This window comes from Cavia porcellus, unplaced genomic scaffold, assembly GCF_034190915.1.
Source record: "Cavia porcellus strain 051 isolate PalLab524CR breed Dunkin Hartley unplaced genomic scaffold, mCavPor4.1 scaffold_5, whole genome shotgun sequence".
NCBI classification, from domain to species: domain Eukaryota; kingdom Metazoa; phylum Chordata; class Mammalia; order Rodentia; family Caviidae; genus Cavia; species Cavia porcellus.
The window spans coordinates 73,900,858-73,926,770 of NW_026947488.1; the positions used below are offsets into that span (position 1 = coordinate 73,900,858).

Here is a 25,913-nt window from a genome sequence, read left to right on the forward strand (position 1 = left end):
ACAGGGCTCTGTTGCTAATGTTCGTGTTTTAAATTGGACAGTGTTTATAGATATTTGTTACCAATACACATAAAACACATACACATGCATATGTAGATTTGATGGTACTTGGAATTGAACACAGGGCCTCACACATGCTAAGCAAATGTACTGCTACTGAGCTACACCTTTAAACCAACCTCCCTCTTTCTAAATTTTAAGACAAGGTCTCACACGTAGCCCAGGCCAGCTTAGACTGGCAATTCTCCTGCCCGGCCTCTTGGAGTGCTGGGCTTAGCGGAGTGTAGCATCAGTGTTTTTTCTGTTAATAACATCAGACTTCATAATAAAAAGATTAATAAGTGATGAATGCTTAGAGCTTAGTATAATTTTCTGTGCCTTTTGTATTTATATTTTAAAATTACAAAAATAAAAGGAAGGAACATCTACAACACCAATTCTCTGATGTAATTACTGTTTTATTTTTCTCTTTCTGTATGAATGTTAGTATTTATGTTCTTAGTTACCACAATGTATACATATATGAGATATAATTTATATATTTCACACTGAATGATGTTCTTAATATACATTAGTTTTAGTGGTTTAGTAACATTCCCACCAGTGGAATTTCCATGATGAAATGTTTAATATTGTTTCAATTTTCTGACCATTACAGGACATCATCAAGGGTCTTGGATTTATTCCATAAATAATTTGTTTGAAGGCATTCTTCTGTGTCCCATAATTATAATGACAAGCAAAAAGAGCCATAATTTCTGTTCCTGTGGAATTTAGAATCTAATGCATAGCAGTTCTTGATTGTATTTGCACTACTTCTCATTTTCTTGGACTTTTTAAAAAACTTTTTTAAAAATTTTGAATGAGTTATAGTCAAACACTATTGTAAAAAAAAAAAGTAATACAGGGAAGTGTCTTAGGTTTTTCACTAAGTTTTCCCAGTGACAGAATCTTTCATAACTGTATTACCACAGGTCTTTTATGAAGGTGCTAATTCAGTTAATCTTGGGATTTAGAATTTTGGCATAAAAAACTAGGGGGCCATAAACAGTCCATTCTCTCCTTGTAGCAGTAAAATATATTCTGTTGGCATCTTCATTATCCTTTAAAACTTAGGGAGAACTTTTGATTTTTCTGTTGCTTGTCTCTTAGAAATTAGGAATTTCTCAGAACCTCTTTAACACAGAGAGGTTTCTCCTCAGACTTTCACTCAGTGAATGCCTTTGATCTTTATAGTTGATTGAAGGTATTTGAAATGATAGAACATACTGAGCATAACTAAGATACATTTGGATCTTAATCCTAAAAACTTGATCTTAGAAAATAAATCTCCAGAATTTTTGAAGTCTCCTTTAAGACCAAGAGAAACTGAGTAGTGTTGACAGCCTATTGGACTTAGTACATATTGAGCGAGATACCTGGAGCTTGGTACAAGGTCGACCCAGGAAGGAAATCCCTACACACCACACACACACACACACACACACACACACACACATATACATGTGCATGCGCGGGTCCTGCTGCACAGAAGAAAGCACATGGACTCCAGGGGGAAGTGTGGTTTGAGGTGGTTTAGTGACCTGTTTGGTTATTTATGTTTATGTGATTTAGGTCAGAACCAGCTTTTTAGATTTTTAGTATTTTCCATTTGAATGTATGGCATGGTCCTCACTAAGGAAGGCATCAAGTCCAGGAACCTGAGGACCGAGAACACATTTTGCTGTTACTGTAGCCTTCACCAAAGTGGTGACTGACCAGCACCTGCCCAGAGTGTTGGTCAGTGGCAGGAGAGAGCATACTTGGAGTGTTGTAGCCTTCTGGACGCTAAGGAGTCCGTGGTCGGAAGGGGGTCCCAGAAAACAATGTGTTAATATATCATACTATTCATTCTCTTTGACTTTTTATTTACTTTTTTGTCTCATTTCTATTGGGAAAGTCTCAAATCTTTAATTGGAGACAAAATTGAAAATCTGATCCTGAAGTGGTCTAGTTCTTGCCAGGCTCTTTGAGATTCCTCTTATGCTGTGAAGTCACTCCTCACTCTGCAGTCCGTCACTCAGGCCACCTGCTGTATCTTTTGTGGTCTGCCCTCTGCCCATCCTAGGCCTCTGAGTGTGTGTGCTCTTTTTGGCTAGGATTGGAGCACCACCTGCCCCATACCCGGGCTTCTCAAGTCCTCCTCTGCACACCCAGATCTTGGCTTACACAAGACTTCCTTATGCAGGCTTGCCTGAGCTATTTTTACGTATGCTTAGACTGCCCTGTACTCTCCCTCACTGCCTTCATCTGTGTCTGCGGTGATGTTCATGGACTCTCCTCTCGCTGGGGCCACTGTTCCTACCTGGACTCAGGAAGATGATGACGGTGTCTTCTGGACTCCACTGACTGCAGTACCTGGCACAGCACCTGGCACATGTTAGCTACTTACTAAGTACTTATTGGATTAAGAAATTAAATTGGGGAAATAGCCACCCCTAAAATGTACTCAATGCAAGGGACATAGAATTTATTGTTTTATAAAACAACTAGTGCGTGATTTAAAGGTCTAGTTATGTACTGTTATATTGAACTATCTCTGAAGTTTATTAACCATTATTCCTTTTTTTCTTTGCTTCCAGGTGGGGACCAGGGCTTACTGAACACATTTTTTAGCAACTGGGCAACAACAGATATCAGAAAACACCTGCCATTTATTTATAACCTAAGTAGCATTTCTATATACTCCTATCTCCCGGCATTTAAAGCGTAAGTGCAAATGGTTTAACTATTGTTGGGGATGAGAAGGGGTGGGGTGGGGAGTGGGGTTTAAGATGTTTGGGAGGTGTGTCATTGTCTGGGAAGTGCTACTGTAAGGGATTTTGAGGTCTTTTTCTTTTGTGAAGGTAGCTTGCTGTTGAGAGTGGCTTCAGTGTCATGGATTAAGTCATCCAGAGGACACCTAACTGCCTTCCAGGGCAGGATTCCCCCCGTGGCCTTGGGTTTCCTGGTTTCCTGCCTGCTCAGTCCTCCGCACATCATGGTCAGATACACAGAAGGCAGTGTCCACACCTACGCATAAACCCAAATTCTGCCTCATACCAGTTGGGGGCTTCAGTTTCCCTAACTCACCGAAAGAGGTGCTGTGTGCAGTGAGCAGGTGGTTACAGGCAGCAGTGCAGTATCCTGGTTAGGAGGGCTCTGCTGCGTGGGTCTGTGTCCCGGGGCAGTCTCTGACTAGACGGCTTGGACCGGGAGCTAAACACTGCCTCAGTGTCCTCATGGGGCTATTGTGAGCACTAAGAGAGGTACTCATGGAACATGGCGAGAGCAGCGCCTGGCCTGTGCTTAGCCCTCAGTTAATAGTAGGGTATTTGCCATTTTGGTTGCTTGTCAGCACAGTGTTACGAATAATTCCTGAAGCCAGAAAAGCAGGGCAATATGTCTGCTTCTGTCATTTACCCTCTGATGATTTATGACTCTGTGTTCCAGTTTTCCATGTATCTATTAAAAGAGGATGAAGACAGTACCTACCACATAGGCTTGTCAAGAGGATAAAGCAGGTTAATGCACAGACGTTCTAATTGAACATTTGTCTTTGTTGTCATCATTGTTTTTAGAAGCATCCTTGTTTAGTCGCTGGCACAGTTACAGTACTGCAGTTAATAGAGCCTCATCACAGTGCTTGTATCACTTAAAGAGCCTGAGCCCTGCCCTCCAGTCTCTGACTCAGCATGTTGAACTAAGAAGATGATTCAGATTTCTTGAATCAGGGCCTAGCTGTCAGGTTGATCTTGAGACAGAGCCGTGAGCAGTGAAGGCCTTTATTGAGCTGGGCTTGTCTTTCCAATCTCTGTCCTGCATGGGCATTTCTGAGTAGGCGGAAAACAAAAGGCCTTTCACTCCTCGTATTTCATTATCTGGTGTCATCTCAGGAAGTCTTGCATCAGAGTAGTAAGTGTGCCTGTCCTGTGGAAGAATGTTTCCTTCTGTGTTCTGGAGCAGATTCTCAACATCTCCCTTAGGATTATAAGCATCTCGCATTCTTTCCTCCCTAAGTGTCCCCTTGGCATTCACCTGTGACATTATAGCCTCTCGTTCTCTTCCCTGTCCACAGTGAAATAGGCAAGTTCTATAACATATGAGTAAAGCAGACAGAAAATGGCTCAGTGTCCAGAGAAGAATAGGAGACGCATCATTTTTGCCTCTCAGTAGTTGGTCTGGTAAACACGAACCTGTGTTGCATAGGAGTGTGGATCTGATTTATTTGGCTCCTTATTACCTCGTAACTGGCCTGCCCTTGGTGGGTCTGAGGATTGTGAATGCAGCTTTATGCATGCTAGGCAAGTGCTTATCACTGCACTCCATCCCCAGCCCTACAAATTTTGTTTTTCATTTTGGGATATAGTCTTACAGAGCTTCCCGGGCGAACCTCAAATTGTGCTCCTGCTGCCTCAGCCTTCTGAGTAGCTGGGGTCACAAGCGTGTGTCACTGTGCCTGGCCAGCCCTGCCAGTTTGAACAGTAGTCCTACAAAGCATAGCAGCTTGACCCTCTAGAGGTGAATTTGTCTACGATAGCAAAGTTGCATATAATTTAGTTGACTAAATTTAACTTAGCAACCAAAGTGAGAATGTCAAGGAGAAAGAATAGCATGACCACTGCCCACACAGTGACCACGCAGTGAGCCAAGTGCTTTAGAATGACCCCACAGGGTGACAGAGAACTGATATCCTCCAGTGGTTTTGTTCCCAAGCAGTGTTTCATGAGGAACTCTTTTCCTCTGATTCAGTTTGATTCTGATTTTCATTTTTCTTGCCAACACTGAATCTATGTACTTTTCAGACATAGCCTGGCTTTCGTTGACACAGCTTACATTTATCTTAACAGAGAAAGACAAGAAGCAGATGTATCAGAAGCAACTGAGATCCCCTTATCTTGGGAAGCCATTTGTTTTATGTTCTCGAAGTGAGTTTCCCAGAGAAAGCTTGATCTAAATAACCAAAGTGGCTAGAGTGGTTCCTTCTTCATGGCTAACGAGCGAGTGCTAATTTTGGAAACCTCTGGTTTATTGCCATCACTGTAGAGTATGACGCATTGAGGTAACGAGGAGCAACTCCACTCACTGGCCAGACGTCAGACAGCTTGCAGGCTGGCAGGAGCTCGTGTTGCTTTGCGTAGCTTGTTCTAGGGGTTGCCAGCTCTGCTCTTCCGTGATAACACCGCTCAAAGCCAAGCCTTGTTGCCTCTCACAGCCTGCTTAGCAATGCTGAAAGCAGAGCAGAGAACTCATTTTCTCTTCTCTGCCAGAAAATGTTTTTATTTTTGTTGCAGAGTTCTATCTTCAGAGAGTTCTCTCCCACATTTCCTCATACTTGTAGAAGGGATGAAAAGATGTAGGTCATTTTAATTTAATGGAGGAAGCTGAAAATTTGTCTGACAACTCTAACCATGTATCATGAGGTCACCAAGGCAGTGTTTAGATGTCCCAGAATCTTGAGATTTGGCTTAAAACAAAGTAGCCTTTTAGCAGAATGCTATTATACAAAATTTCACCTCAAGAATAATGTGAATCAAACCTAACCATGGATTTGAACCACGAGTTAGCATTTGTAACACCTTTCTGTACATTCCATTTGGACAGAACAAAATTTAAATGTATCACTTAAATTTTACCAGTTTAGCTGATTACTGAAACATAGCTTCTGAAAAACAAAAGTAGTAACCCTTTTGTAATAGAAGAACTTCTTTAATACAGCATAATTTGAGAACTGCAATGTTTTGTTTAGTGGTTTCTAAGCTAATATGTAGTTACATGCCTCATGAAACAAGTTCTTAATGTGTTTTTCTCAATGGATTGGTGCTATTGAAAATGCCTATTTGGGATATAGCAGACTGTTAATGAGTATTAGGGTTTTTTTTTTTTTTAAGTTTTTTTCTACCTGGCGGGTTCCTTTTATTTCTAAAATAGAATTTGGTTTGTATATAATGCTAGGGAAAAAAATCTCTTGAGAATGAGTCACTTAGAGTGGTCTCAGCTTTCTATCATAGCCCCAGCTCTTTGGGCCTTAGCATGCTATATAAAACATGCCCAAAGTAAAGATAAAAAATTCTGTGGTATTGTTTTATACCACTTCTGAGACTGGTCAAATTGATTGGCTACGAAGCTCAGTTTACCAAATAATTTCATAAAAATATTTTTACTTTACCTTTTTTTTACTTGTTTAAATATGACCAGCACCCTGGCTTAGTGAAAATTAAAAATTTCCCCCTTTATTGTACTGCTTTGAACTTTTTTGAGGATACTCATCCATTCACAAATGTAGCTTATTCACAGAGACCTTATCAAGCTTACTTAAAATTAATATTTCTAGAAGCTGAACTTCAGTGTTCTAAACAATATTGTTCTTGAACATTTCTGATTTGATTGGTTTTACGTGATCCCTGGGGCCCCCTTTGATTAATGATCTCTCCACAATGATTTTCATGGCGGCCATAACCTTTTTAATTCCTTTTTATATTTCTACATCTTTATCCAAAACCCTGAGACTGTTGTATTCTGAATCACTCCTTTCTTTCTCTCCAGCCATTTGCTGACCCATGTACTGTTCACTCCGCTGGCAGTTCTGGAGCCTGTGCAGTGTATCCAGCTGCGAGTAGGACGCCAAGGGTTAACCCGGTCCACAGCTGCTTAGGTGTGCAGTTTCCTGTACATTGCACAGCACCGCCCACCAGGCATTAAGTGTTAAGAATCAAGTGGTGGCTGTGCAGACATCTTGTTCTTTTGTGCTGTTAGCGATACCTTTTGGACCTCAGGAGCCCCACGTCTTAATGTGAACATCTGCTCATTCTGACTCATCTCTAATTGTGCTCTGTCCTTGGATCTTACTGCTAACTGTTCTGTTACCCGACCTCTCTTCACTAGATGGAGCTTCCATATCAGGCCCAATCCAGGCTTTTCCATTTTCCATTTTATTTTATTTTATTTTATTTTATTCAGTTCAGCAAATCAAACCTCAGAGTCTAGCTGTAACCCATCCTTTACCGCTGCTCTGACAACAGACAAGAGAATGCAAGGACTGAGATTCTCCTGGGCAGAAGTCAAGTTTCTGTATCAGTAGGAGAGGGCGCTCGTGGAAAGCCACATGTAAAAACATCGAGTGGAAGATGAACCTTCCTCCGAAGCTGTGTAATGTTTGTCCTACAAATGTGCTTTGATTCTGCTGTACAGAATTTCTTTTTTTAAAACTCAGTTTTTGATGTTTAAAAATCAGGTAATTTCATATAAAATCCAGATTTCAAGCTTCTTTTGTAAAGTCAAATATTTTCTGGGACACGTCAAATATGACTACTAGGCGTTTGTGACCCAAGCCCTTGGGATGATGGAATTTTCATTTCCTGAGATGGGAAAGACAGTAAGTGAGGCGGGTTTGTGGTGGCAAGGATTGATTAGAGATGTATTGATTAAAGATGTATTGGACATATTTGGCTTGGAGTTTATGAAGTTTGAGAGATATACATTAACATCCTAGTTAAAAGTGTGAAGAGATAAGTAGGTAGGAAAATCAGGAGGGAGGTCTAGGTGACAGAACACGGTGAGACTGTCAGCCTATCGGTGGCATTTACGGCCGTGGAAAAAGATGATGTAGCCATGGGAATAATTATTGGTAGAAAACAGTCCTGAAGGTTGAAGTCTGAGGCAGGAAAATGGAATAGGAACAAGAGACCAGGAACAGCAAGCTAAGAGGATACTGGAAAGTGTGAGGCTGCAGAACCCACCCAGAGAAAGCATCAAGCATGGGGTGACTGGCTCTGGGTTAGCTGCCGTGATCAGTCTGAGAGAGAACAACTAAGAATTAGCTCTGGCATAGGATGCAGAGGTCACTGATGACTGTGGCAAGAATATATCTGGTGCAGAGGAGGAAGAGGGGAAACCGATTGAAGCTTGTCCAAGAGAACAGAGGCAGTGAACGTGCATATCTCTGAGGCATCTACTTTAAAGGGGAAAGAAAACTAGGCCTGCCGGCAGCTGTGCGGGAACAGAGGGTCAAGAGAGGGTGGTAATGGTTGTTTTGTAAATAGTGCAGATGTTATCGCAGATTCTTCTACTGGTGGTAATGACCTGCAGAGGGGTAACCCTAAATGCAGGAAACTGAGGAGAGGCATCCTAGTGATGTCCTTAAGTAGGTAAAAGAGGATGGGACCTCGTAGACAAGGCGAGTCAGTCAGTTCAGGTAACAGCCGAACAGTTCAGCCGTAGCAGCGCGAACCAAGCTAGGACCGGAAGGTGGTAGGCGGTGCAAGTTTGGGTGAGTAAATGAGAAGCCAGAGAGTCTACATAGTGTTCTGTCATCGTGAGTCTTTCTCGGACCTAGTTTGTGAAGAGCAACTGACCTTGTAGGCGGTGTAAAGGGGGGGGCTTCATCTAGTTAGTAAAGTCTGGGTTTGAGTGCTGACATTGTTCTGATTCCCAGGGCGTTATCAGGGGATTCACTTGCAAGACAAGAAAAACTTAGGAGGTTCCTGGTGGTCACTGGAAAGCAGTTGTGTTCTCAGGGTGAGACACGAGGTCTTCTGTGCCCCACAGTCCCTACCTCACCAGGTGACTCCCCCTCTGTATGATCAGCCGCACCCCTGGGATAATTGAGTCCATGATTGTTGATTTCAGCACTGGGTGAGTAAGAGAAGGGATGTTTTGGTGAGGGAGAACAGGTGGTGGTAGGAGGAGGAAGCGCTTATGTTCGCCTGTGCCTGCCTGTGTGAGTAAGCCTGGGAAGGTGCGTGTGAGTGGTGAAACAGTGATCATGATTCACTGAAGTGGGCAAGAGAGTGCTTGGCACTGTCGCCATGTGTTTTCAGAGAAGTGTTCCAAAGAAGCAGTGCTGTCTTTCTTAGCATCTAATTGAACATTGCTTATAAAAAGCCTACTGAAAAGTAAAAATGCTTCTGTGTATTTCCTGGGTTAATTCCTTTTCCGTTCTAAACAATTTTGTTGTCTCATCCACATGTTCCAAGCTACATTTCCCAACTACTAGTCATGAAAATCCTATCTGATCCCTTGGTAACATCAGGTCACAGGGATTATTTTACCGGCTAACATAAGCAGTATTATTGCTGGCTTGGGTTCAAACTATGTCTTGTGATCTGGACAACTCTTTAGAGATTCTATCAAGTTAAAATTAGAACATTTATTTTAAGAGATGTATGCAAGCTGAGATAAATCACCCTTACTGAGTCAGAATGAATGGCTCAGTAATTTAGAGACAATTGTAATATATACCCAACTTTTTTTCTCCTGGCTGATAATATGGTGGATAAATTGGGGCTCTGTTATCCTGGTTCTGAGTTGAGGACAGATTGGATTTGTCTTCCTACCTCCACATTTCCCTTAACAGTTTTCAGCTATTTTGCTTTTAGCCTAACAGGTGACTGATACCTGCTTATTGCTTTCGGTGGGTAAAAGACATCAGTAGAAATATTATGGGTCACCCTTCTGTGAGTGTGCTCCCAAATTCACTTTGAGGCTTTTTTTCCTATAGTGCAGGAACCCAATCCAGGGCCTCACACGTGCTAGACAGGAGCTTTTCCACTGAACAGCATCCCCAATTCCTAAATTATTCTTTGAAGCAAAAAGTAACTTCCATTTTTACTTATGCCCCTGTTCCTTATTTTGACAGGATTATTTTGGATATTCATAAATGTTGAAGAGTGAACTGATTAAGATGATAGAAACCATAATAATTATTTGAAACTCATATCTTGATTAATTGAAACTCTAGATTGAAGAAAGTATTTGAGACCTTTCACTCACTTTCTTTGTGTGGTACACATCATCAGGAAAGCCTATAGAGTAAGTCCTTCAGGCTCTTTTGCTGTGTAAATAAGCATGACCTGGTTGTACAGTTAGAAAATAGGTGTGTAGTTAAAGGAACTCCTAGGCCTTGTGAGATAGCTGGTTTGGGCCCAGAAAGTGTTCGTCCCTTGCACCCAGCCAAGGATGGCCCTAGATAATTTCCAAGAACATACTTTGATGACTATTATGTATAAAACTCCAGTGCGCTTCCTTCCAGCTTCTCCTCAAGCCTCATTCTGTCTCCCACATAGCAGCTGCCTTCTGTCCCATTTGCTCTGCCCTCCTGTCGAGGGCCTGCGGGGTGGCCTGATGGCCCACAACTGGCAGTCACCACACCTGCTCCCCGCACAGAGCTTTGTACCTATGCTCTCTGCTGCTGTTCACTCCTATAGATGTCAAGTGTGTGGTGGCTCAGGTAACCCAAATACTTAAAGCATCCAAAAATGGAGTTCCTTTTCCATACTGGACAGAAATAGGGCTATGTAGAGCCCGAACTCAAGATACCTGAAGCCTCTTGATGGTTTGTGTGTGGTTTATTTGCTCTTGTCATGCTGTCTGTGCCTCCACACTTCTGAATCCTCACGGGCTGTTCTGCTCCACCCTCAATACCTGGCTCCGGCTAGCTTTTCTAGGAAACCTGCTTACGTGTTCCATCTTGTTATTGTTGCTTTGTTGCAGAAATTCAGATCATTGTTGGGAGGCTGTATCACCCTCCATTGTGCCACCGTCCACAGCTCTGCGCACCTTTTGGTGCCTCCCCACCCTGCCCTGTCTTACTTGCACCCAAGAATTTTCTGCCTTAAAGCAGAAAGGGCTGTTCCATCCATAGACAGGCCACTTAAGCTCTCAATTTCTACCTCAAACAAACTTAAAGAATTTCTTAAAATTAAGGCTGCTTTGTCAATGAAATGACTATCCAGTGCCTACCTAAAAAATGTATTTTGAGAGAGGAGCTTTCTGACCACAGAAGATAGCAGTAATTTAGCCTCCAAGAGACACTTGAACACAAAGATAATCTGATGGTGGAGCACAAACCTGGAGCCGCACTGCAGGCTATGGATGTGCCCGGATGGCACTCCTGATGACACTCAGAGGAAGGCCCGATGGAGAGCAGCTAACCAGCATGAATGCAGGGAGGTCGCAGAGGCCCTTAAACGAGTCACAGAGAATTTGAGCCATGTAGGCTCATGGACAGCACAACCAGAGACCAAGAGTCCTTCTCTGCCTAAAGCAGAGCACTGGCAGACTTGGTGTGCAAATAGATTGGACCATTGTGTCTGCCTATTTTTCTACCTATTCTGAAAGACCCAGTTTACAGATTGAGGTGATAGACAGCCGATGAGGAGGCCTTAAATACTGCCCAGCACAGTCTACTTAAGGGACGCCATGGTCCTAAAAAACATCCATTTCTTTTTCATCCTTCCATGTCTTCTCTAATCTTTGTACAAAGTGCGTCCTTCTTAAAATAGTCTTTCTTCAGACTGTTAGTGCCAACCGGCCTGCTTTGTAACTTTTTTTCTTCTTGGGGACCTTCCATGGCTAGGTCCTTGACAACTTGGGTATTCCCTTTTCCACTTTTAAACTGACTATAGGTGGAAATTAATGCATGAATTAGCAAATGTCAGTCGCAGGCAAAACCCTTATTATTCTGAAACTGCCTTATAAAAACATCCTGGTTAAGAGCTTTGGCTCTGGTGCTAGGCTGCCTGGGTGGAATCCCTGCCCTGTCACCTCAGCAGTCACCTCATCCTTGATGAGTTATTTAACTTTGTGCCATAGTTGCCTCACATAGTGGTTCTGGAGACTAAATGAAGTAAACCGTGCAAATGCTAACTCTAGTGCCTGGCCTGTGTGAGTATTCATATTTGTGAGCTTTTACTCTTTTAATACTGCTTAATCATCTGTGAACTGCCTGGGGAAGAGGTTAGAAAGGAATAGCATTCACACTCCGTTCATGTTTTAATTTATTTTAGTTGTCCTTGCTACCATGTTGTAACTATGTATTATGTTTGTATTAGTATAGGTTGATGTAATACAGATTATCAGTATATAGGTAAGGCTGTGATTGGTTAATATATGATAAGCAAAGAAATGCTATGACTCTAGGCAATGAAGTTGAGTCAGGAGGGGTGAAATGCGTGCAGAAGGAAAGGAAGACAGGCCGGATTCTTCGTGCAATATTCAGGTTTTAGGCTTCAGGCTATTGCAACGAAGCAATACCTGCCCACCCACCCTGTAACACACACATCTCTGGGATGGGTTTCCTCATGCTCATTAGAACACATCTGAGAACGGTTATCCGAATCCTACTCGTTTTTTCCAGGCATTGTCCTAGTCCCACTTCCTGCACAGAGTCTCCTTTGAAAATCCCACCAGTTACTGCTTCAGAATTCTCACATCCCTTAACATCAGCATGGCCTTGGTAGCCCTGACTTGTTGCCTTGATTGTTCTGTTACTTTTTGTGCATGACCTCTTTCCCTGCAAGGACCAAAGCCACTTGGGGGAACACACATTGATGTAGTGCCTTAGGCGTAACTCTTGCCAGTTTAGTTGATTGCCCTATGTATGCAAAGTTTGGCCACTATAATGTACATCCTTTCAAGGATAAAATTATGTTCGTGGAAAATATACTGTGTCTACAGAATAAGCTTGAGGATATCAGGTAATCTTTTCATTTTCAGAAGAAATGTAATGTGGAATAATCTCCCTTATGAAGAAGGAATTTTACAAGAAGGCTTTCTTTTTCTTACATATTTTTGAAGTGGCAACAGTATAGGGTAGTCAGAGCAGCTCAGGCTTCATGAAGAGACAAAATCCTGCCAGACTCTGTCTGTGCCATTTAACCAGCATGAATGCAGGGAGGTCGCAGAGGCCCTTAAACGAGTCACAGAGAATTTGAGCCATGTAGGCTCATGGATAGCACAACCAGAGACCAAGAGTCCTTTTCTGCCTAAAGCAGAGAGCACTGGCAGACTTGGTGTGCAAATAGATTGGACCACTGTGTATGGTCCTGGGCAATTCAGTTTGTGCCTGATCTAGCACATTAACAAAGTCTACTTTGTAGGAGTTTTATTCTCAACCATGTCCTTAAAGCACTGGTTCCCCAAACATAGTAAACTCTCAGATGATATGTATTTAATAGGCCTCTTTTTAAAAACACAAACTCCAGGAGTTTTTAAAAAAAATAAACTCTAGGAATTAGAAAATGTTACATAAACGGTCTGCATTATTTTGATCTATGTTCCTATGTAAATCCACTGAAATCTAATATGTGAGCCCCACCCACCAAGGATTTGTCCTGTTTTACTTTGCTTTCCCTATTCCCTATTCCCCTGGGAAGAGGGGCTTCCCCGGTCTGCCCAGAGGATATGGCAGTGCACACAGGTGTTCCCTGCTTGAATTCCTGGATTACCACCAGCTTTCCAGGCCCCATCTGCTGCACAAGCTCGAGGTTCCATCCTGTCGCCCTGCACCTCTGCCTGCTGCAGCTGGCTTGTGCCCTTCTGAGTTTCTGATTTTCCCGTTGGCAGTTCTTGTAGCCATCTTTATTGTTGTTATATGCAAAGATTTCCTCCCATCTAGTACAGGACCAGGCTTTTGAAGACACTGTTTACTGTGAAATAGTGTCTGTACAGAAGCGTGTGCCACAACGGACAGCACTTTTATTTTTGTTTCATTTTTTTGTATAACTTTTTATTTTCCTATTGTCTTTCAATAGTTTTTTTCCCCCTGAAGAATAGCAGATGTGCATTTTTCGTTCAGTTAGTGGGGCTTTTTGTTTTGGTATATTTTTTTGATATATAGCAATTGCATTCCTAAGCTGGGCATGGTGGCCCATGCCTGTAATCCCAGCACTTAGGAAGAAGAGGATTCCCATGAGTGTGAAGCTCACCTGGACTACACAGTGAGAGTCAGTCTCAAAAAAAAGTACTGGTATCATTACATACATGAGAAATATCATATCAAGAGAATCTGAACAGATGTGAGCAATGTTTGAAAGACACATTTTTCACAATGCATTCAAAAGTGTGAAAAAATTCACAGAAAAGAGAAGTCAGATGTATGCAGTCAATGTGGGAAACCCTTAGTTCTTTCACTTACTTTGAAATAATGAAGAACCTCACACTGGACAGGTCCCCTATCTATATAATGTTAGAAAGCTTTTAGTTTTTTCTATGACTTGAGAAAACATGAATTCACACTGACAGAAAGCATACAGGTAATACGTGAGAATTTTTCACTTTTACATGTTCCTTTCTGGAAATGTGACCGCAGGGAAACTCCTATTAATGTACTTTATGAAAACACCGCTAGTCATTTTGGTTTTATATATAATTATGGAAGAATGGAGTATAGTGAGAACAGAACCTAAATGATGTACACAAATCTTTAGATAGCCTACATTAAGAATGTAATTGGTTCTCAGTGGTAACTTATTTTCAGAAACCTCTGAACACGTTTCAGGTACAGGAAACTTCTACAAGTATGTAATACAAAAACTTGATGTCAATTTGTGTCCAGAATGCTAGAGAATATAAAATAAAAGGAGAAAATTACATTCATCTTGGGGAACTGGTACTTCCCCTCCCACCTCTTTCCAGACCTCTGTCCCATCTCCACAAAGGCTATTTCCTACAAATTTTATTTGGCTTTTTAAGTTAATACTGTATTAAATTAATACTGTAAATTAATATTGTAAAACAGGTTTCTCATATAAGAGAAAACATGTAGTATTTATATTTCTATGTCTGACTTATTTTACTTAATATTACGGCTTAAGATCCATTTTCCTACAAATGACTCACATTTACCCTTTGTGGCACAGTAGTTCTCCATTGTGTATAAGTGCCACATCTTCTTCATCCATCCATCTATTAACAGACATACAGGACACTTCCATAATTTAGCTGTTGTGAGTTGTGCTGTTACCAGCATGAGTATGCATGTATCACTATAATGTTTTTTTTTTTAACTCTTGAGAAGATACCTAGAAAGAAAATACCTGAATCAAATGGAATTTCTAGTTAGTTTCCTGGAAAATCTCCATACTGATTTCCATAGTGGCTGTATTAGTTTACATTCCCACCAACAATGTACAAGGGTTCCTTTTTCTCCACAGCCTCACACAGCATCTATCATGGAGTCTTTCATGAACACCTATTCTCCTTGGAGTAAAATGGAGGATCAGTGTTGGTTTTGATTTGTATGTGTCCAATAGCCAAAGATGCTGAACATTTTTTCATGTATTTAATGGCCATTTCTATTACTTCTGTGAAGTGTGTATTTCCATGACCCATTTTCTGGTGGAATCTTTTTATTTTAGGAGGTCTAATTTTTTCTTTATACATTCTACAGTAGGACTAGTCTCCAAGAAGTAGCTGGAATTCCCCCCCCCCCATTTTGTAGGTTGTCTCTTCACCCTGTTGATTGTTTTCTTTGCTTTGTATTTAATTTGATATCATCTCATTTGTTGATTCTTTATTCTTAGTATTATTTGTGAACCGAACCAATTTTACAGAATGCTTCTGTAAAAAGCATTCTCACTGCTGCCCACCGACCATTGGCCAGACCAGTCCATAATGCCATGTGCAGCTTCCGCTGGAAAGTGTACTTCCACTGTGAAGGCTACAAGTAGCACATACTTGTGGAGCAATAACCTAAGAATTGGGCAGGTGTTTATGACTGTTTTAAACAACGCTCCTGCCATAAACATTGTGGTTATGTTTCCTGTTGTACATGGAATTTAGCTTCTGGGTGGCAGAGCATAAGCATTTTCAGCTTTCCTAGAAATACCAAATATTTTCTAGGTATTGTGCCTTTCCTATCCAGGAGGATTTTGTGCTTATGTTGTTGCACTGATCTACTACTACTTTTGCATTTTTATGTATATTTAACACATAATTGAAAAATCTCTAAAGCATCTTTTTTTTTTTTTTTTTTAACAGTGAAGCTGTTTCTTTTGCAACTGCTACTACAGAATGGAAGGTGCACTATTAAGATTACAGAATGAAGCCAGACTGTCTGTCTATGCTCAGAGTCCAGTGACCATTTCAACTTGTGTTCACTTGGCAGGTTTGGGGCAAATGCCAAAGTGGTGCATTTCCTGGGACGAGTCAAACCATGGAATTATACTTATGATCCCCAAACAAAAAGCGTGAAGAGTGAGTCCCATGACCCCAATGTGACTCATCCAGAGTTTCTCAACCTGTGGTGGGACATCTTTACCACCAGTGTTTCACCTCTGCTTCAACATTACGGACTTGTCAAAGACACCTGCTCACCCAAAAATGTGGTAAGTTCTTTGTTTATTCTTTTCTTTCATGTAAATTAGCGCTGTACCTTTGAAAGCTCGGTATGTCATAGAGTTTTGGCATATTTAGTACTTTTTAAAAATGTAAGATTTTTGTGAAAAAATCTCAGAATGGAAAAATACCACTACACGAGTAAAAGTATACTCGTGTGGTAAATTTCACTGTATCTGGTAGTATAAGAAATATTCTTAGAATTCTTTTAAAATATACCTGTACATTATAACTATAAAATTCTTAGCCCATTGTCCAAAAAGAAAGAGTCTGAGATTATTTTTAGTAAGTCTATATAAAACAGCCTGGGGATGTAGCTCAGTGGTAGCGGGCTTTCCCCTGGAGGAGAGAGAAAAGGCCCGTTTAATATCTTAGAAACTCCAGACATTTAAATACACCTATCTTATATTTGCCATCTGCTTAGAAAAATGGCTTCAGTGACATGTACAATATGTACAATACTTTTCTTTTTTTTACTTTATTAATATTAAAAAGGTAAAACAAATTTTCACAACAAAATAATGAAAAAGTAACAATTGTTGATAAATTACACATCATTATCTTTAGTCACTCAAGTACAAAATATGGGCATAAAAATTTCTTCATTCAATATTAGCACAACCTTTCCTATTCAGTGAACTAAGTGACACTAATGGTATAAATAACTTGCATTTTTTTCTTTTCCCTTCTATCCTTTCTCTTTTACTTTTCTATATTATTTCCTGTTTATACTACTCTGAATCTATAGGTTTGTGAATCTTTTTAACAGAGAGATGATGCGTTAACATTTATAATAAACTTTTAAAGCATGTTTTCTGGCTTTAACTAAGGTCCTTCTCTGAGGTTTTTTTCTTTTGGATGCATTGGAAGAGAATGAGGAATTAAACTGCTCATTAAACATCAAGATACAAAAACAACTAAACAAGAAATTACAAACAGGAAATTGGTTAATTACCTGGCTATCATTATAGCATTATAAGGGATTGTTCTCTTTCCTAAGGTATAGATTTTAGTCATGTCACTTGAATTTGTACCAAAATACAGACATGAGAAAGGGAGACACCTTTTATTTTAAGCATTTCTTAAGTAAGTATGGTCCATAAATTAACACTTGTACACGAGTTGGAACAGTGCTTAATAAAAGTTAGCATTCTTAGTTAATCCCTATGTCTACTCTACCAAGTAAGTACTGTGATTAACATCCCACTTACAGATAAATTACCTGAGGCTTACTTGTCTTAGTTGTGTAAAATAATAGCAGAAGTGAGACTAGAACCCAGATCTGGCAAACTGTTATCCTTACCAAAATTTGAGATGGACCTTGCTTAACATATATTCAGACAAGAACTAAGTACTGTACCTTTCATGGCGAAGGAAGGGAGAGTTAACATATTCATGATGGAGCTGTGATTCATTACATCTTGCTCCTGGGCAGCTGTGAGCCACCAGTGGTACATGCATTATATCCCACCATGTTATCAGTTGGTGCTTCAAGGCAGCGGGACTGTGTTAAGAAAGTGCTGAGCTATTTTAAGTCAGACCCAACATCCTTGACTAGGTCTCAAGGGCCTAGCTATGAGGCAAGCTCACTATAAATTCAGAGTCCCCACATTTTGAAGCAGAGGACTGAGGAAAAGCCTGGGTTTACCATCCCTGTTTCAGAGGAAAGGAAAAGGCAGGACTGATCCAGTGGAAGTTACTTTCTTAAGTCACTGTAGGTATACTGCAATCCTGCACTAACTTCCTTGGAGTTCTGGTATATTTAAATACATACACACACACTTACATATATAAAGCAAAAAAAGCGAGTATCCAAAATTTGTTCTACTATGTTCTCTGTTAAAAGCAGTTTCCATATTTATTCACCTTTTTTTTCCTCCAAAATTTCTAGCCTTCTCACTTTAGTATTAGTATTCTGTCATTGGTATACTCGAAATTGATTGCCTATCCATATATAATGAGTCAAATTTAATTTAGTGTAGATTTGCTGTTTGCTACATTTATTCTGTTCTTTCTGTAATACAAGGGCTGAGAATTATGAACTAAGAAAAGTTGAAGATGCGAATTCAAAGTTGTTCAAAACTAAGATTAACAGAAGCTACAAGAATAGATGCTACTTGGTAATCAAAATGAAACCTTGAACAGACAATTTGGTACATTGCCTCAAAACCATTTAGCTTTCCCTCTTACAATGTGACAATTTGTGTATGTGTTGTGGCTCTCAGGGTAGGTTCTCTCTGAAGTGTAGCATCTCAAGTGTATTTCTGTTTAAGTTCTCAACCTTTCTGAGCCCACACAGATTGAGAATTTATCATGAGACTTGTGTTCTTTTGTCTATCCATCTTACACTTTCTAATGAACTGTTTGCAGCTTTCAGACTTGGTCTATACACTGGCTTTCTCTTGTGGCTTCTGTAGAAAGGTATGCAGAACTTAAACATTAACCCTAATTAATTTGTTCTCCCAATGTTTCCACTGAGTCAATAAGTCTTCATTTTGTTAGGAAAAAAAATCATATGACCCTTGTATTTTTGTGTCTTTTTTTGTTTGTTTCATGTAATGCTTTTTCAGTTTTTTGCTACTTTGCATGATAACTCATCCTGGCTTTTCTTACCTTCAATTTAATACATTCTTTAATGGTGTGATTTTCAGCTGTTTCAAGGCATCTGATTATACTTCTTTCTTCTAGGAACATGTTTCAGGAGCCATGTCACACCTGTCCCTTGGGGAGAACCCAGCTGCACCACAGCCTTTTGTATCATCAGAGGAAAGGAAGGAGCGGTGGGAACAGGGCCAGGCTGATTACATGGGAGCAGACTCCTTTGACAACATCAAGCGGAAACTTGACACTTACCTCCAGTAGAAGCACTGCCACGTTCCTCTGAACACACCTTTCACAGGAACTTGTTTCTGATACTTAGTATCTAGACCTGAGTTGAGAAGTCTGTTACAGGCTTTCACTAAAACTCGTCAGATAAGGGTTTTTGCAGGACGACAGGTGAGAACTGAGCAGAAGTTAGGAAGCTGTACTTCTATTATATGGACAGCATTCTGTTTTATAACGCTAGACCTAGCTGTTTCAAAAATCCTCTTATGCTGATTGCCAGTGTATGTAGTAGAGGAAACCCAACATTAAGCTCTGAAGATGGTTGTATCAACTTGTGTAGACACAGGTTCCAAATCCGTCTCCCTTCAGAACATGGCTTCTGCCCCTTGCTTGCTTGTTATAGCCATCAGAAAAGCTGCATTTTAGAATTATCACCAGTGATAATTCTGCTTTAGGTAAAGGCAACCTTAAATAACACTGCTGCGTGACACATAATACCAACAAATGGTGTTAGCCATTTAATTTCCTGTGTCTGAAAATGTTCACCAGTTTTCTATACACCATAAGAGGCAGCATGTTGATACGCTTTTGTTCAGTTCTGTGTATCTGAAAATCGCAGTGTGTTGATGGTTACCTGCAGTTAATACCCTGTATGAAAAATAAAGACTTATTGCCATACCTTTGTTGTTTAGTTAATTTCCCACCTAGCCCTTGAAAAACATCTATTAGGGGATTTTTCTATAATTTGTGAGATTGGTCACATGTTAAAGTATAAAGCATGACACAGGTATGCTTTATAAATTGCTACCCAAGAAATTTAAATCTAATGTTTTCCAGTGATGGTGCTGGATCTGAAAGATGGAAAATAGTGAGGTCCAATCTATCTACTACCCCTCACATTACATCCCCAAGTAGTCAGCATATGGTGATGTTAAAAGCATCAACCTCACTGTGCATCTTTGAACATGTTCAGTAATCTTTCAGGACTGTCACAATCAGTATTAGACCCAATTTCTTCTAGTGTTTTTATCCAGAATGAAAGAAGTATAAATCCTAGGTTGCAAAGGAAGGAGGGGTGGATCCAAAATAATCCTTTGAAACTAAATAATCAGAAATAATTCTACTGAATAAAAGTAGAATATAACAGGAACTTGTAATTTTAGCGGATACTCCAGTGGCTTTTGTGGCCGAGCCTTTTGCTACTTCCTTTTTGACAGTTTCCTACTGGCTGCCTGGGTCCTTTCTATTTAATGTGGCTGAATGAATACCCTGGGGTTTCAGTATCCGGAGACCAGAATAACTCAAGGACACATGGTTACAAGATGGTTACAAGAAGTGAAAAAGAACCTGAGGATTTACCTAAAATTATGAAACATAAAATAATAAATGACTTCTGAAGATAAAAGTTATCTGGACTAACAGGGAATAGTTGCCAACATCAAGTTCATGAACATTAACCAAAGATTGTTTCCATTTTCTGGTGCTGTGGCTACAAAGACTTCTAGGTATTTTTAGCTAGGCCAAAGTCTCCTGCCTTTTGGTTACTGAGCCCTTGGTTAAACTGAAAAGAAACCTAGTCTTCAGATAAAGAATGCCACGTTGGTCTTGTGGCCATATATATCCAAATAAAGTATATTTAGAAATGACTCCAGGTTGTTTTTTGTTTTGTTTTTTAACTTAAAGAGGTCAAAACATCAAATGGACGGGGTTGGACACTGTACCAGTTTGTGTCGTATTACTGTGCCCTAATTATTATAAAGCATGAAACGAAGTTGTCAGTTTAGCCAAAGCCATTAACTTGTAGAATCACAAATAATGACTAGTTTACCAAAGAAAACAGTCTGTAATATGCATAAAAGTGTGTCAAGTTATGTGGGAAATCACTGACCTAAGCTAACATTTTCTTTTCCCAATCTTTCAAGGATGTCTTCATTGAAGTATTATTGATTTTTCCAACAAAGCTGCATAGCTGCACTGCAAACTCTTCAGGAAGCCCAAAATGACAGAGTTACTTAGATGTATTAAAAGCAGCTCAAATTATAAAACATACATTAGTGGAGGCTATCAATATACCCTTTTAAAAATCTTTTGTAAACAGTGGTGCATCAGCAGATGTTGGCTGTAAGACAAACTTGCTTACTCAAAAGGCTAAATCCATTTCTTTCCTTTGGGAATCAGCTCCATGCCTGACCAAGGTCTAATTCATGTATAAGGTGAATATTGGTCTTAATTCCCCTTTCACCTAATACTTCCTCACTGAAACTTTAAAGATATAAAGTTAATGTATTAAAAATTTAAGGTTGGTAAATTATGAGCCAGACATCAAATCTGTCTGGCTAACAAAGAACTTTGGCAAGTACTTAGAGGAAAAAAATACACCAATGTCTCTGACATATCCCAACATAAAAGTTTTCACTGCCTACTATAATTTCATTAATACTCATGGGTAATAAACTACACAGGATATTTGCATCATTTCCAATCTGATTATAATTTTTAGGGCAAATCTACAGTGGTTTAGAGTGCCATTTGTATATGTATCATCACAGCTATTTTTTCCCGTATAGTTGAAGAAATTCACTAGGACTAGTGTCAGCTCAAAGCATTAAAGTGAACCTTAAATATTCACTTATTTTTGAACAAGAAGTTGAACCCAGTTAAAACCAAGCAAAAGGTATTAATATGACTCTATTAACAGTATTTTTTATACACAGGTAAAATGTTAAACATCTTCATAGAAATGAAGTTTAATAAAATTTGCATTTAAAGAGAAAAGTCAAATCATGGCAGGGAGAAAGGTAATCAGTTTTTGAAACATTTATTTTTAAATTTAAAACAATCCAGTTTAAATCACAATTCAGTTTGAACCACAACTGGAAATACAGTGTTTTCAATGTATTTCTAAAGCTGCTATTCTATGTAACAAAGAGCATTAACAGCATAAGCATAGTTCTCATTGCAGTGGTGTATATATTTTCTTGAGATGAATTAAATTATTTAACACCATTTAATAGGACTATACAAAAACAAAACATTTTTAAATGACTTGCCAAACTTACATGTTTAAAAACACAACTCTTAAGTATTTGGGTAAGATGCTTTACCTGACAGTTGAATTTAACTGGCTCTGCTTCTGTAATCAAGACTAACAGACTTTTTTTTTCAAAAATGCCTCAATTTCACTGTAATATTAGTATACAGAGAAACTATATATCACATTTAATAAGATTCTGATGAACCTGTTTTAATGCTAGACATACCAGGTAAAGAACTTCCCTAGGGCTCTAATGCTAGCTGACCAACCTCAAGTTAATGCTCTCTCATCCCAGCAAAAAGGTCTTTATTGATGTTAATGAATATGAGCCCTCTACTTTTCGTTACCTCTCAGGAAAAAAAAAAGATTGAGAAAATTCTTGATGGCAATGTGCTTCCTTGGAGCAAGAGATAGGACCCGGGGGAAAGGACTTAGCTGGTGACATATTTGACACATACCTTAGATATGTACCCTGTAACACAATTTGCCTCTATTATCTTTCAGTCAAGCCACTTTTAACACTGTAAGTAAAATTTCAGATGTTAAGTCTATACCAAGCACAAAGCATCTCTTATTACAGGAAGTATTTATTTTGGAAATAAAGCCATGGACTACCTAACACAGGTGCTAAATTTATAGCTTACTTCTTTTAGATATGACCCAAAAGTTATCTAGAATTCTGTGGCAGCTACTATGAGTTTGTTTATAATAACAACAAAAATGGAGGAATGAGTTACCAAAGTTACAAAATCAAATTCTGATTTCAAACACACATAACAAAGAAATTTTTACATTCAGGATTAAGATGCTTTATTTAAGAGTTGAAATGACTTTGGAAGTCATCCAGCCTAACTTCCATCCAGATATCACGCCTCTCACATACAGCAGTCTTCCGAATTATAAAAATGTATAGTTATTCCCCAAAAATCTATACAAATAAAGATTATCTATCTATAGAATTATCTCTTCAAACTCCATAATTTAGATATTCAAATTAAATTGGGTAGAACTGGTTTCCTCTTAGCCCTGTAGGCTATATATCTCATGTCTATGTCAAATTACATTTAAACAACATAGTACCACTTGACTAAAATGGAGAAAATAGTGCTTTAACACAGTCTTTAAGTTTTTCAAAACCTAAAGTTACAGATATAAGCTAAGTGTGGTGGCTCATACCTGTAATTCTAGCACTCTAGGAAACCAAGATTAGACATGCCCATCCTTGGTAACAGTGATTTTTGCAAGACTGTCTCAAAATATAACAACAGGGCTGGGGACATAGCTCAGTGCCAAGCTACTGGGTTCATCACCAGCACAGGGGGGAAAAAAGTTACCTATATAAACTATCTCAGTGAAGTTGTTTAAAAGAAAAGTTCGAAGTAATTTGTTAGCTTAGAATTTGGTCTCTCATTTAAAGTTTGGTTTTGGAATGCAAATATGGTTTGAAAGTCAATAAAAATCATATAAATCCTTTACAAGAACTGTGAATCCGCTGCATTACGAATCAGACTCTTTGCTGAAAAACCAAATGTGTCCTATATACCAAACTCTCCACTGCTCAAAGAATAACAGATCTGATTTTATTTGAAATACGAAAAAGCTGAGTACTTAGCAGATATATGAAAAAAAAAACTCAGCATAGGGTTATCCATGAAAAGCTGAATAACAAAGTAACCTTTTACCTCAAAAAATTATTTTAGGCCACAATATATAACAGAACTTATTGCTATTTGAATTATCATTAAAAATATATCCATATATAAAAGATATTATGTGTTAGTAACACCTGTTTACTAATATAAAACAGTATGTTCTGCACAGAAGACATTCTAGATCTTACTCCTAAATCTATTTTCTCATATCCTGCACTTACGTATCTGATAAAACTCACCTTACTAAAATCCACATATTATAAATCAATTAAAGTTTTGATTTCATTAATTTTAGCTTGTTTCATTTCATTAGCATTTGTCTTTTTAGTCCCAAAAGCTCCAGCTGCAAGTTCTCTTTTTGTGTTTTGTATTTTCAGCATATTTTCTTCAACAGAATCCTTCACAATGAACTTTAAAAAGAAACAAGATTTTTTAAAAGGTGAAATTGGATGTTTTTTAGGTGACAGAATTTAAAATTTGAATTTTAAGGCTTACTAAAAAATGAACTACTACTGAGAATCATGAAGGATAAAATATTCTAATACTGCCAACATAAACAGTAAAAAATAAAGGGAATCCAGTCTTAGAAGCATATTTTGGCTTTCAAAAATGTTCAGTAACAACTTAAAAGAAGCTGTTTAGCCCCTCTTTTCTCAATGTGCAAGGGGAATATTTATAACATAAGATTATGATTCTAGAGCTAAGCATTGCTTTCCTACAGCACCCAAGCCTGGCTTTTCCTTACATAGCAAATGGCTGGAAGGACAGAAGTCACATTTATAACCTTATCTCCAGATTCAAGCAAAAAAACAAGCTATATATCGGCAACTCTGTAACCAGACTATTAGCAAAATGAATTTAGCAATAGATAGCAAATAAAAAATGCCTGGAAATACGAGTCTTTTTTATTCAGTATAATTCGTAATATTAACAAATTAAAGAGAAACAAAAAAGTGTTAATCCCATCAGATTAAGATATATTTAATAAAATTCAACATTTCTCATAAAAGTTTAATTTAAAAAGTCCTCAACCTGGGAATAAAAGACATATCCTCAATCTTATTAAGGATATCTACTACGAACTATGAAAGACATGTTTAATGTGAGACAATAAAAGCACAACAAAAATAGGAACAAACCAAGAATAGAACTGTTACTATTCAATACTGTAGAAAAAGCCCAGTTACTGTAATAACAAAATAAATTGTACTATAAAACTCTATTAAAATAAATAAGCTGGGCATAATGGCGTGCACACCTAATCCCAGCACGTGGGAGGCTGAGGCAAGATTGCTGTGAGTTCAAGGCCAGTTTGGACTATATAATGAGTTCAAATTGAGATACTGTCTCAACAAAACAACAAAATAAATACATAAAAGATCTAAATAAAAAGAGGGAGATACTATCCATGGTCCTGAATGAAAAGACCCCTTATTTATAAACAAAAGAATTCTGAAAAGAATCAAAAAAATTTTTTTTAAATAAAAAGAGGGTCTTGTTATGTATTTTAGAATGGCCTGGATTCACTATACAATCCAGGATGGTCTCGAACTTGCAGCTATCCTCCTGCTTCAGCAGCCCAAGTGCTTTGATTACAGGCATGTGCTACCACGCCCAGCTCAAAGGAATCAAATTCAGTAAATCAAAAATAGTATCTTGTCTTTCTGGAAAGGGGAAATTTGGGATTGATCCAAGGCCTTTACATTGTGCTACATCCTGAGTTAATTTTTACATGTTAACTTTTCAAACTTTTGAGACAAGGTCTTGGTATATTGTCCAAGCTGGCAATATACCAACTTGCATTCCTCCTGCCTCAGCTTTCCAGAGTGCTGGGATTAAATAATATTTCTCAAATGGGATTTGCTACCCTAGCAGTGATGGCAAACCTTTAAGAGCTCTCAATTGTAACAGCCCACTGCAGCACATGTGACATAGATTTGCCACCACTGTCCTAGACCAAAAGTCCAACAGCAGTAAGTAATAACCAATAGATTTTTGTAAATGAAGAGTAATGAGAATATTTTACCCTTAGATAAGAGAGCATACTTCATAAAACCGTAGTCATTATAAAACTGTTCTGAGAACAGGAAAAAATCAGAAAAACAGAACAGTTTAGAAAGAAATTCACATGTACATTTTATATTAGTTAGAAAACAGGAAAACTTTAAAAAGTGGCAGAACAAATGGTTCTTCATTTGGAAAAAGAATAAATTTAGACCTCCATTCCCAAAACACAAAACCTCCTAAAAGAATCACGAGTAAACACA

The 25,913-nt window shown here is 38.8% G+C and overlaps 2 protein-coding genes across 8 annotated transcripts in view; one reads left to right on the top strand and one right to left on the bottom strand.

The window, feature by feature from the left end:
* Gyg1 (glycogenin 1) overlaps positions 1-19,638 on the top strand; it is a 33,627-nt gene extending 13,989 nt beyond the window's left edge. For 3 of the 4 annotated variants that reach the window (XM_063249162.1, XM_063249165.1, XM_063249164.1), the window contains 4 exons: positions 2,622-2,748; positions 15,905-16,124; positions 18,505-18,555; positions 18,823-19,638. In XM_063249162.1, the coding sequence (XP_063105232.1) occupies positions 2,622-2,748; positions 15,905-16,124; positions 18,505-18,555; positions 18,823-18,996 (572 nt within the window). In that variant the 3' untranslated portion in view covers positions 18,997-19,638. The remainder of the gene's footprint in view (positions 1-2,621; positions 2,749-15,904; positions 16,125-18,504; positions 18,556-18,822) is intronic. The other variant, XM_063249163.1, reaches the window with a different exon arrangement.
* A 2,124-nt stretch (positions 19,639-21,762) lies between these two features.
* The window catches only part of Hltf (helicase like transcription factor), a 95,476-nt gene continuing 91,325 nt past the window's right edge, over positions 21,763-25,913 (bottom strand). For all 4 annotated transcript variants that reach the window (XM_013159901.2, XM_005006723.3, XM_013159900.3 and 1 more), the window contains one exon: positions 21,763-24,056. In XM_013159901.2, coding sequence (XP_013015355.1) covers positions 23,904-24,056 — 153 coding nt within the window. In that variant the 3' untranslated portion in view covers positions 21,763-23,903. The remainder of the gene's footprint in view (positions 24,057-25,913) is intronic.